The sequence below is a fragment of the Protomyctophum bolini genome (assembly GCF_963924005.1).
Source record: "Protomyctophum bolini genome assembly, chromosome: 18".
NCBI classification, from domain to species: Eukaryota; Metazoa; Chordata; class Actinopteri; order Myctophiformes; family Myctophidae; genus Protomyctophum; species Protomyctophum bolini.
Window position 1 is genome coordinate 36,149,312 of NC_137879.1, and position 12,258 is coordinate 36,161,569.

General features: G+C 42.2%; 1 protein-coding gene across 2 annotated transcripts; it reads right to left on the minus strand.

The window, feature by feature from the left end:
- Positions 1–486: 486 nt before the first annotated feature.
- LOC308332742 (uncharacterized protein) lies at positions 487–10,275 on the minus strand. Of its 2 annotated transcripts, none has more exons than XM_080788783.1 (15): positions 10,186–10,275; positions 8,265–9,318; positions 7,635–7,879; positions 6,700–6,905; positions 5,814–6,081; positions 5,500–5,580; positions 5,241–5,399; positions 5,004–5,150; positions 3,839–4,093; positions 3,310–3,459; positions 2,943–3,183; positions 2,192–2,476; positions 1,343–1,570; positions 1,032–1,163; positions 487–900 (listed from the first exon to the last, which is right to left on the minus strand). In XM_080788783.1, the coding sequence occupies exons 1-15, from the start codon at positions 10,243–10,245 to the stop codon at positions 551–553; spliced, it is 3,861 nt and encodes a 1,286-aa protein (XP_080644909.1). In that variant the 5' UTR covers positions 10,246–10,275; the 3' UTR covers positions 487–550. The 2 variants fall into 2 exon arrangements, with proteins under 2 accessions (XP_080644909.1, XP_080644908.1); XM_080788782.1 differs by having other exon boundaries at positions 5,814–6,087.
- Between the last annotated feature and the right edge of the window lie 1,983 nt (positions 10,276–12,258).

Below are 12,258 nucleotides of genomic sequence, written 5' to 3' on the forward strand. Positions count from 1 at the left end.
GTCCAGGTAATTCAACTCACATCAAACTCTGGTCTGATTGATTAATTCATATTTAGCCTAATGGTTAAGAGGAAACCGGTTTCCTGTGCATTTGTTCTACAAACTGATGGACAAAAGCCAAGTGGCGAGCAGAAAATGCATTCATTAAATAGGCTATATGTTCATCTAGGGAGCATGAATTTGCTTGCCAAATGTCATGGCAATATGCACATTCAACTTTGAGATAACATGTGTATGTGCAAGTGTAAAGTTTGACTTTCCAAAAAGGTGGTGCTTGAAGGAATTAAAGGCCATGGGGGGGCAATTTTTTTGTTGTAAAAGGTGGTGAATGGACAGAGAGGGACCGACATAGCCGTCCACAAGGTGCTAGTGGGGCTAAAACAATGTATGAGTCAAATACACTCCATCTTACTGTTGTCTTTTAATATGAATCAAATTTAACGTACATTGTGCTATACAATTAAACTTGACTTTACATAATGAATACACTCCCCAACACAATGCGAGGTGAATAGTGCCGTTTATTTGCGTTAGTAATTGGACGATAATCTCATGATTGCGGGTCCATGTGCCGTGCGAGATTCCTCATCGTCGTCCCCATTACCTTGGGGTTTGGGATTTTCTGCTGGAAAGTAAACTTCTCAAAGCCCCGGTGTGCTCTCCCGGGAATGTACCTGAAGAGGTGGTCCCTCTTATACTCGGCCACAAACTTAGCAACGTCAGCTTGTCTTCTTCTCTTGTAGGCGTCCGACGAGGGCAGGGACGTTGTGAGGCCGCTGCCGTTTCCTGCTCCCGGCGTGACGAGCAGCCGATCTGCCTCACTTCCAAGTGCTCCTGCCATCATTCCACACTGCTTCATCATGTCATTGGTGTAGTGGTAGCTCACACGTGCCAAGGACTCTACAACAGAAGTATAGCTCAGTATGTCACATGAGTGTATTAATGAGAACTATCTCAAATGTGACACTCAAATACAAATTACATAACTGACATTATTTAGCAAATATAAGTTCAGTAATCAGTATACATACCTTTGAATTCAGTATTCATGAACTCATTGACTAAGTCTAAGCTGATGTTGCCTCCCGGTTTTCCTTCAAGGTTTGCCACACGGTTCCACTTCAGGTCTTGTATAATGTGCTCTGGGTAGAATCCTTCAATCCCTATTCAGACAAGATGCCCTTGATTAATGACATTTGTATTACAAGCAATCTGAGAATCCCATCGTCAAATATTCTGGAAAACAGCGCCTCCCCTGTTGTTTTCCGAGGCAACAGTCCGTCTTGAGAGACTAGTATTACAGTGACAAAATGCCCATAGCAACATTGTCTATAAGTCCTACCGGTGAGCAATCGATGGCAGGTGGTGAAATCCTTCAGGTGTTTTCTAGCCCAGAACAGAACCATGTCCATTTTCCAGAAGTCTGTCATGGCTTCTCCGTCACCCTCTCTGATAGCATCTCGTCTTGTCATGTTGTAAAGCCCCTCCCACACAAGAGCCTTCGTGTAGTTGAGCACATGGTCGTCTGCATCGGACGCAATGAAGCACATCTCTGAGCAGTACCATGTAGCTGTAAAAGAAACGGTATTAAGCACTTTGTAAAGCACATTATATATTTCAAATGTACTCAGGAATATACCGTCACTGTCGGGCAGAAACCTTGTATCCATAATAGTCCATATTTAAAAACACTTCATGCCCTACTTCGTCGTACAAGAGTTTCAAGCAAAAGTAGTGTACTATACAAACTAACAACGTGAGCATGTAGAACCTTCCATTTTCACAGTTTCGGATCATTTATGTTCCATTTCCTGAAAGGTAACCAATTTGGAGATTCAAGTTTTCTGCCCAAATAGCGACGATATATCCGTTACATTTAACTGGTTTAGCAGCGATGTCAATTAAAGTCTCCAGAACTTTACTTGTGATCATTATCAGATCATTTACTTCAGGTAATTCTAGTTTCAGTCGATTTTTTAGTACACAATAGCTTAATGTTTTACCTGCATTGGTGGTATTACTTTTTTAATTCATCAAGGTCAAGGGCTCAAGTCCAGTCATAAAACCTCCAGGTCTGAAGTCACAGATGGTCAAGTCAAAATCAAGTTACAAGTCACATATTATTCTAGCCTAGGAGTCTAGGGCGGACAACACTACAGGACACCAGAAAGAACAACAAGTCATTTCTTACACTCGTCAGAGTCAGCATTGTCTTGTTCCGACAGACTCAGACAGTCCTTGTGGTACCACTCATGTCTCCTGCACTGGTCCATGAGTGCACACTGTACCATCTGTCCCCCTCGTTGGTCTTTACAGTAACAGTATATGTAGGTGCCGTCGCCTTGACACTCTGGGCTGCAGAACCAATCCTGAGTGACGCTCGGGTCGGTTGTCTTCAGCCGCACGCAACCTTCATGGAACCACACGGCTTCACAGAGGTTGCTGCTGCACTGCACTAATGGTTCACCTGGTTTTTCTAAAATAACGTAGACACAGATTAAATTTGGACAAAAAAAAAACACACACTTTTCTAGAGTGAAGTAGACAGAGATTAAATTTGATATACAATGTACTGTCCGACATATATTCCACAGAATTACAAAGTATGTACAAAGATGTACATTTTGGAGTCAAGTGTCAAGATTTTCCACTTGCCTAATTATGTTCATGCATATCCCATGGACCTGCCTCGCAAATGTTATACCGACTTATGGTTCATGAGTGTTTTTTTTAAACAATTCTCTCCCTCGTGACCTTCAGTGCAAAAGTGGTGGCAAGATGTTCAGACAATGGCTGCTTTGGGTTGAGACTTGAGTTATTTTTTTTCCTTTTCTCACGAAGGAGTCGTTTAATAATTATACTGTAGGTCTGTACCATCTGAAGCATCCAGATTAAAATGTATAACTTAAACTTTAACTAAAAGCATGCTCTTCTTTGCCTACCTTCTCCACAGAAACAGGAATCACTCTTCTTTACTTCAGAGAGACTTGCAGTGGCAGCAGCAGTATTTATGTCTTCTTGGGGTGGTGGCATCCACACCAAGTCCACCAGTCTGTGTGCGAGTCCACTAAGCCACTCCATTTGGGCCTCAGCGTCTGTGGGGAAGTCCGACGGCCGCTGATCAACAGTGTCAAGTTTGCACTCGGTAGCAGCGTATAAAGTGATGTAAGCGGACGTCACGAACTTCGTAGGAAACAAAGAAAAACATTTGTCTTTGGTACAGGTGATGTATTGCAGAACATGCATAGAAACCATTATATGAATTGGAGGGAAATTAAAGCAATGCAATGCACATTTTCTCAATATTACCGTGATGAAATCCATATCCCAGACATGTTGGATTGTTTCCTTGACCCTCCCTTCAATACACTGGCCTCTCACAGCAAACACTGATTTGAGCTGGGACAGAGATCCTCGAGCCTCCAGACTCTTCTCACTGAATAGCATATTCGTGATGTCCTGTGGTTCAAGAGATGATGAATAATCGCCGTTATTTTTACACTCCATTGTTCTTCAGATTAATCCATTAAGACAATTGATCGTCCCTTCTGTGTCGCCACTGCTGGCTCACCTGCCAGTGAGGAACACCCACTAAGAGGACGTAGCACCTGACAGGCGCCGCCATAGCAGCCACTAGCACATCGACAAACATCACCCTCCCAGCCCGACTTCCCACCCATGAACCAACTTCGTATTTGTATAAACACTCGGCGTAGCGGCATGCACCGTGGTGGATTCGAACCCCTAGAACCCCTAGGCCCTCATTACATTAGATAAGATAAGTTAGCGATAGTTAATTAATTTCATTCGTACATTTATACAACTTATAGTTTGTCACCTGGTAACACAGGGATTCCTTGTGATATTCTGGCGGCGCGTCCACAAGCCCTTCAAATCTCTGTCGAGCCGTTGATTGACTGGGCTCCTCAGTCGCGTCGACGTTTAGGCCGTCTGAACAGCAGAGCACTTGGTGGGGTTTCCCCTTGGAACATAAACGAGTATATAAAGTTGGAACATATTCAATAAGGCTGCCCATTATCTCACTATCTCCTTCTGTAGTGCTCGAGTCCACAGGGACTGCCCCAAGATTGACCTGTAAGAAATAAACAAAACACCCATTAGAGAATAGGCATGGTTCCTTTGGGGGGAATTTTACTATTCGTCAGTAGTAGTACATCCCTATGTTCCCCAAGTTCTATGTTCCCCGCTTACGTTAGGGATACTGAGTGTAAGTGGGTTTTAAGCGGGTAACATAGAACCCAGGAAACATAGATATGCTCCCAGTCCAACAATTTGTTCCCATGAACATACAACATCTGTGAGTCTTTTTGATACAGAGATAGTCATGGCGGCAATACCAACTGTTCAGGAGAGGAGAAAAACTGATTTTATTTTATCCAAAATGAGTCAATAGCAGACTAGCCTGGAACTCACCTATGCTTTTTATGGCATAGGCAGCTCCCGGCAGGATCCGCCGGGAGAATATATGCGCAGCTGCGCGACATGAGACTAATTACTTAGAGCGACAGAGAGGGAGAGGAGCGTGTGTGTACATGTGTGCGTGTGTATGTCAATTTTACAAAGGTGCAGACAATCAGAAATCAGCAGAGAGTGAGCAATGTTTGCGCTACTCTATGCCGAATTGAAGTGGACTCAGACCCAGACTTTTGTTTTCTCCCTGGAAATAAAAACGTCTGGGTTTCCGAGGCTAATAGCAGACAGACTCTTCACATACTAACTAGAGTTTGTCTGAAATCGACATGTAAATATGAAATAGATGCTTAAACATGTAGCTAGGTGTAATGTTAGAGAAGAGTGTTTTCTGCTAGACATTACTCTATAAGCCAATATCTCTAAAACGGGTGGGTCAAAATGAACAACCAATATATGTGTCAATTTAAAGCCATGATTCCTGTTCTCAGAAACGGTCACCTAAAGAAAAACGGGTTGGATTTCCATGGGATTTGAACTGCGTTAGTTAATGTGAGTGATTGTCGACTTACAACATTGCTCTTCTCCTTCATCTGCTCGGAGTATAAATGGGGAATGTGCCATACGACCTTGCTTCTCAATCCTTCCAGGGCTGTGAGGTTGTCAACGATTATGCGCATCACAATTGTCTTCATGCGCTGTCGCAGTGCCTCATATGTCTAACATCAAAAAAAAATATCATTTATTTTCATGACAGCAAGCTTATGGTCAGCCTGGCCAGGTGTATGTTTTCTTTAAAGGATGTGTACCTGTTTCGATGGCAGGATGCTGTCCGGGGACACCTCGACTGCCTTTTTCTGAGGCCCCTTTAGATAGCCGAAAGGTATGCGGTTTCTATGGGCAAAGCGAAATGCCCAAATCGTGGGCTTGTTTCCTCCTAGACATACATGCTTGGCATGGGATGCTATCTGTCATGGGAAGACATGAGGTTTTTGATTGCTAGGGAAGAATTCAATCAACAAAATGGTAATAATAAACCAAAATGACGTGAAAATTAAAGTATTATACCTTGACTCTGTCCCAAGTGAGAGAGTAGGCCAAACGAGTAGGAACTACTAGTTTGGTTAGAGTTCTCTTTCTTATATCGTTCTAAACGTAAAGAGATGAATGGACAGGTGTTTAATGAAAACAATTATTCAATTTGAATCACACATTGGGGGTGTGTGTGTGTGTGTGTGTGTGTGTGTGTGTGTGTGTGTTTGTGTTTGCATAAGCAGCGGCTCGAATCACATTAGTAAGTTTTATATTGTTACAAATCTCTTATTTATTTATTTTTTACAATATGTATTCGTTTGACATCCTATTGGTCTCCTCTCACTCACCTCTACCTGTCCTTTCCACAGCTTAACCTCTTTATCGTGGTCACCTTGAAGTCGGTCTATGTGATTCCTGGAAACATCTCTGCACTGGGAGACTCCAAGGCCATTCATGATCCTGAACACCTTTCGTGAACAGCCTTCCCTCCACATCTCAACACCAATAACGGACTGGACAAATGTATTTTTGCAGCTCCTGGTGAACAGAGCGATAGACACGGTCATTCCAATCCTCTTATCCACCAGCTGTTGAGCTTCCTCTTCGGTCATTCTCCTAGTCCTACACGCCAACACAAAATAAATACATAGTTGGCTTCATATGTTGCTTTTTATACTGGTGATTATTAGAAAGACATCAGTCTCAAAGGTTAGCGCCATGTTCTTTTAAAAAGTACCGACTTGATTATTAGCACGTTTTTTTTAGAGTCTATACAGTGCTGTCACTCAGAACTAACTAGAATTATAGCGTTTGGGGGACTTTCTTAACCTTTTTCCATGTTCATAACTTGAAGCAGTTTACTCCAAGGCCAGGGCAGCAGGGTTATGTTTTTTTGGGGTTTTTTTGTCCAAGTATTCAGCTTTACAAGTTTAACCTGACAAAGGTGCAAACGGTGTTCAGTTTGTAATATAATAAGTACGTCGCACGTTTGGAATAAAGTTGGAGCATCTTTAAGTGACTTCATTGAGAGCTCGAAAATACACAAATCCAAAAATCATCATGTCATTAAGAGGGTTACACACCTCCATCCTTTTTTTTAACCCAATAAAAAAAATACTGATCATCAGCATCACTGATTGCGCCTTAAATGTGAAACTACTGTACATAGGTAAAATGTATTATACAAATCTGAATATCTAATAAATTAATCGTTAAATTAAGAGGGTTACACACCTCTGCTCTTTTTTTCTACAAGTTCGAACTTGATGTCGTCCTGTGATTGTCGGTGCCTGTGGGAACATCGACCGCAGGCACCCAAGAGTGAGAGGTGCCTTTTCCTCGACCCACGCATTTGTCTCCTTCCAAGAAAACGAGGACAGGTTTCCAGGAGTGAGTTGCTTCTTAAAAGGTCCCTCCTTAACTCTGGCCAACTTATTAAGCTGTAAACGATATAAAAAAGAAAACATCAATATATTCACACAGCTTTCTTTTAAGATAATGACATCATTTCAATGTTAAGATTCATATTTTGGGGGCCACCATCTACAGGATTTAACAGGGATAGGGATTTTTACCCAATTTCCAGGCCTATAGCAATCATATGGTGCAAAATAATTGCTATCAATGCCCCAAGACAGACTCTACAAGCCAACACTGTATCATGGTGCATGTGTTGTATGGTTGCATACTCATAATTGTTTCCATGTTGACAAAGTTTCGTATATTTTCAAAAAAAAAAAAGTTGAAATAGCAGATTTACGAACTCAGAAGGCATTGTTAGTTTGTAGACGGGCTATTTCAACTGTTCATGTTTTTGTCACAAAACCGTAGGCCAAAAGATTGAGATTGTTGTATGGTTGCATAATCATCAAAATTGTTTCCATGTTGACAAAAATGTCATGTATGTATGTATATTTTCAAACATCAGCATGATCCTTATTTTACCAGAGGTGGCCAGGCAAAAAAAATGGAATTTCCTCAAAAAAGATTACATGGCCATTAGTTTAAAGTTGTTATCTGCCCTGTGCAACTGCAAAGCCTAGTCAAACAGAATCCAGATTTGTCTTCGTATGTTCAATGCCAAGAAAGAACACAATTACATCGTTAATCACATATATTTGTATGACAATTAATCGTCAACTAAAATGTCGTGGTGGTGACAACCCTACCTCTACGTGTATTTTTTCTTGGAGCACTTTGTTGAAAGCAGCAGGACCAGATGGCAGTTCCAGCAGTCGTCTTAATGCAGCAACAGTTCTGCGTCTTCTTAAAGCGGCAATCACTCGGCTGACTGTTCGCACCTTCTTGGGCGCTGGAGCTGGAGCTGGAGCTGCAGATGGCGCTGGAGCTGGAGCTGCAGATGGGGCTGGAGCTGGAGCTGCAGATGGGGCTGGTGATGGAGCTGCAGATGGGGCTGGTGATGGAGCAAAGTATTGTACAGTAACAACTTAAGTCTCTTTAATGTTTATGTTGTACGATTACTACAAAACAATTTAAAATAAAAGGGATTTAAGATCATTAAAGCTGGGCTGTTGCCCTGAGTCCAATGCATTTCTGCCTACTTCCGGTCCAGGACTTGGGCCCAGTTGGTTGTCCCCCCACGCTCAATGCGTAATCTATGTAGGAGAGCCGCCATTGGACTGAAGCCCCATGAAGTGAACGCAGTTTGCGTAAATCTGTCTATATCTAAGGCTCTGCTCCCCAGTCCCCACCACCCCAACACACAAAAAAATACTATGGTTAAGAAGACTGACCAAAGACATAATGCAATCCTTTCAGATATATATATAATTAATAACCTGAGTTTGCCGTTGTATAATCATGATCCATCAAAAAATTATTGCAAAACGCTGGAGGCAGAGGGCATTTTTCCACAGAAAAACCGATCCAGGTGCGCTTCCATCTACGTTTCGACAGGCGTATTAGCTTTGTTTTTGAACGCAACCACTTTGCGCACGGATCTTTGCATATGAACGCCTTCCGTGAAAGATGGGGCAACAGTATTTTCGCCGTCTTCAAATCAACCATCGTCGATATCCTCGTTGCACCGGCCACCGGTTTGAGTTCTTTTTTGCAGAGACTGCAGCATCGCACTGAATGTTTGGACATAGTACGTGGCATTGGCATGTCGTTATACTGTGGAGAATCATTAAAGGCAAGTGGTACACCGTTAGTCCCTTCCACGTTCGGCTTAGAAGTAGAAGCTGCCTCGACAGAAGCTAGATCAGATGGAGGTGGTGTAGTGGTCAGGTCAGAACCAGAATAACCCATCTTCTGCTCAGAAGCAGACGCTGAGCTGTTGACACAATCCTCCTCCATGTTCCGTTCAGAAAAACCGATCCACGTACGCTTCGCATTTTTTGACAGGCTTAGTGCCTTTGTTTTTGAAGTTACCCACTTTTGGCACGGATCTCTACATACAAACTCCTCCGGTGAAAGATGGGGCAACAGTATTTGCGCAGTCCTCAAATCAACCATCACCGATATCCTTGTTCTCGCGTAACCTTTGTTCACCAGTTTGAGTTTCTTTTTGCAGAGACTGCAGCGTGGCCTCGTCTTAGAAAAGGACCCCTCTGCTCTCTGTTCGGACGTACGTGGCATTGGCATGTCGTTATACTGTGGAGAACCATTAAAGGCAAGTGGTACACCGTTAGTCCCTTCCACGTTCGGCTTAGAAGTAGAAGCTGCCTCGACAGAAGCTAGAGCAGATGGAGGTGGTGTAGTGGCCAGGTCAGAACCAGAATAACCCAAGTCCATCTTCTGCTCAGAAGCAGATTCTGAGCCGACACAATCCTCCCCCATGTTCCGTTCTGAAGTAGATGGGATGTTGTTGCCACAATCCTCCTCCGTGCTCTGTTCAGATAAGATAAGATAAGACCTTTATTGATCCCACTGGGGAAATCCAGACACCAAAGACAGTACAGCAGTTAAAACAGATTATAAAGTGGGTGGGGGGGGGGGTAAGATACAGCATGATGACATCACAGTCAAGGGTTACACCGTACGTTACACCATCAGTAAGGTATATTTTTGTATATTTTTTTGTATATTTTTGTATATTTTGTCCATATCTATATATATATATATGGACATTGGACCTACAGTAGCTATTCTTTTTGTGCACATTAGGTTTTGCTTAATTCCTGTAATACCATAAAAGTGACTATTGAGTCTTGTTCCAGAGGACAAGCTTTCAGTGTTCTACATCAGTGGTTCCCAAAGTGGGGTCCGGCCCGGGGACCCCCAGGGGTGTTTGATTGATTGATTGAAATATGTATTAACAGTTTGTAGAATTACAGTACATTTCAAGCACAACCTCAATACAAAGACTGTGAGTGGACGACCCAATTAAGCATTACACTTGTTTACAACAGGGTCCACATTGTACCTGAGGGAGTTCCAGGGGGCCCCCAGCTAAATGATAGTTTGGAACCAAATGGACCCTTATGGGTCTGTAACTCAGAGAGTGTACAAATGGACCCGTTGGGGTCCATTTCTACACTCTCAGAGTTAAAATAACATTAATTTTACAAAATAAATTGGGGGTCCCAGAGATAGAAATGCCTTTAAACAGGGGAACTGTGGTTGTCCTCTCTCCTCATGTATACTATACATGCATAAAAACAATTGCTATGGAATGCTGGGTCTCAAGTTGCCCTGGAAGGGATTCAAATAAAAAGTGCAAGACAAGTAGCAGTGAAAGAGAACACAGAAGCATACCATACTAGATGTAGATGCTATGTTGACAGAAGAACCCTGCTCATAGGCAGAGGCTATCATGTCGCAGAGGCTATCATGCCTCTGTTCAGAGGCAGAGGCTATCATGTCTGCTATCATGTCCTCCATGTTTGGTGAAGTTAATATTGACACAATGACACAGTCTGCACTCTGCACAGTAGGCTATTGAAAACAGTTGTTTTTCTTCTTGTAGAAACAAGCAAACTTTCCGCCGGGGTCCTGCTAGACCACGCGTCGCTTTTATATGACGTCGCCAGCCTAGGGGGGGGGGGGGGGGGGGACTAAAAACTTGTTTTTTTTTTGTAAATGAATGCACTGTTTTTTCGTAAATTAATGCACTGTTTTTCACACAAGTGTCCCACAAAAGTAGAGAAAGCTCGCGCTGTAAGCTTGTATATCGGCTATTTTCACCATTTAATTTCAAAACAAACTTAATAAATAAAAAAGTAACTGTTTAAGGTTTCTTTCAACCCGAACTAGGTCTCGTTCTAAGCCAAGCACTCGGAGGCAAGTTGGCGGAGGCTTGTAGCCCAACGTTTTTTTAAATGCATTATTGTGCAAACTGCAAAGTACAAATAAAAGAAGACTAGTCAAAGTTAAGAATCCCCAAGTCCGAGACCTCTCAATTAACCAAGTAAATGCGACTTGTAGAATATTGTGACAGTCTTATTTTATCCACAAGATGGCACCATTACTATACGTAAAACAGAGTGTCGAGCACTTTTTACAGTCTATGGTCGAGCACAATGACTATAATGAAATCCCTGTTTAAAGTTCCAACGTACAGTGTTGGTTGCTTACATGTTAGTCTATGATCTGTCCAATACAGAAACAATATTGCAGCCACCTGTAACTTAATGTAGGCTAAGTGCTGTTTTAGAGGAGTAGGGATTTACATGCCTTTAATGAGTAGTTTGGTCAGACATTGAAAATAGTTTACTTCTACAGTTCTAATACCATTAGCTGGAATAGTATATTGAGACATGTCGGACTATGATCTGTCTAATAATAGAAACAAGACTATGTAAAAATGACTATCAAATCACACATGCCCAATTTGGGGCTTTATTGCCGTAGTTAAAGCTCTAAAAGTAGTCTACAGGAAGTTAGTTTGTTAAAAACTCAGAGGTTGCTTCAACAACTGGCCACGGTCCCTTAATTATTTGTATTTTAAAGATGAGAATGAAGAGGTCATAAAACTCTATGTCTTTGTCTCCTCACCCAAACATTACATTTCTACATCCATGCCACTGAAATGCAGAACTGCATATTATGGGATTGGAATAGAATGCTGTCTTTCAACTTTATTGGTATATTTGGAAAGGATGAACAATAAAAATAATAATAATGAATTGCATTTTATAGCGCTTTTCCAAGTGCTCAAAGCGCTTTACAATGGTTCATTCATTCATACATTGGGAGGTGAAGCGGCGAACAGTCGACGCCAGCGTCCTCACTTCCCAGCAAGCTGGGCATCACAATCACATTCCAGTAGAATGGAGGGTATATGAGCATGCATCAAGTGAGTTTAATGTCATTTAATCGAGACCTTTCTGTTTGGATGTATGGGCTGTCAAGGCCAGAAAGTGTTTTTCTGCCACTCAGACGTTCCGCATAACTTCCGGGTATGATGTCACTGTCATGTGCATATAGTCTGCATACTCTCTATAGCTGAGCAATAACTCTATTCAGAATTACATGTAGGATCTATGGGATATTGGAGCTATAATACTGAAACAGCATGTTTGTGTGTGTGTGTGTGTGTGTGTGTGTGTGTGTGTGTGTGTGTGTGTGTGTGTGTGTGTGTGTGTGTGTGTGTGTGTGTGCATCTGTAATCCATGTAACCCGCAGAGTTCAAATTTGACACACACGTTTCACACCACGCCTACAGTGCCCGGTGTCGAGTTGGTCAGATACACAGTTGTCCAGAACCACCACAAAAGGCTCTGGTCAGATCCACTCCACCTTGGAGGCCATTCTGTGTTTTAAGATACCTCTGACTGTTTATTTTCTACTGTTGGGAAATATCCCTGAAGAGTTTCTAATACATATTAA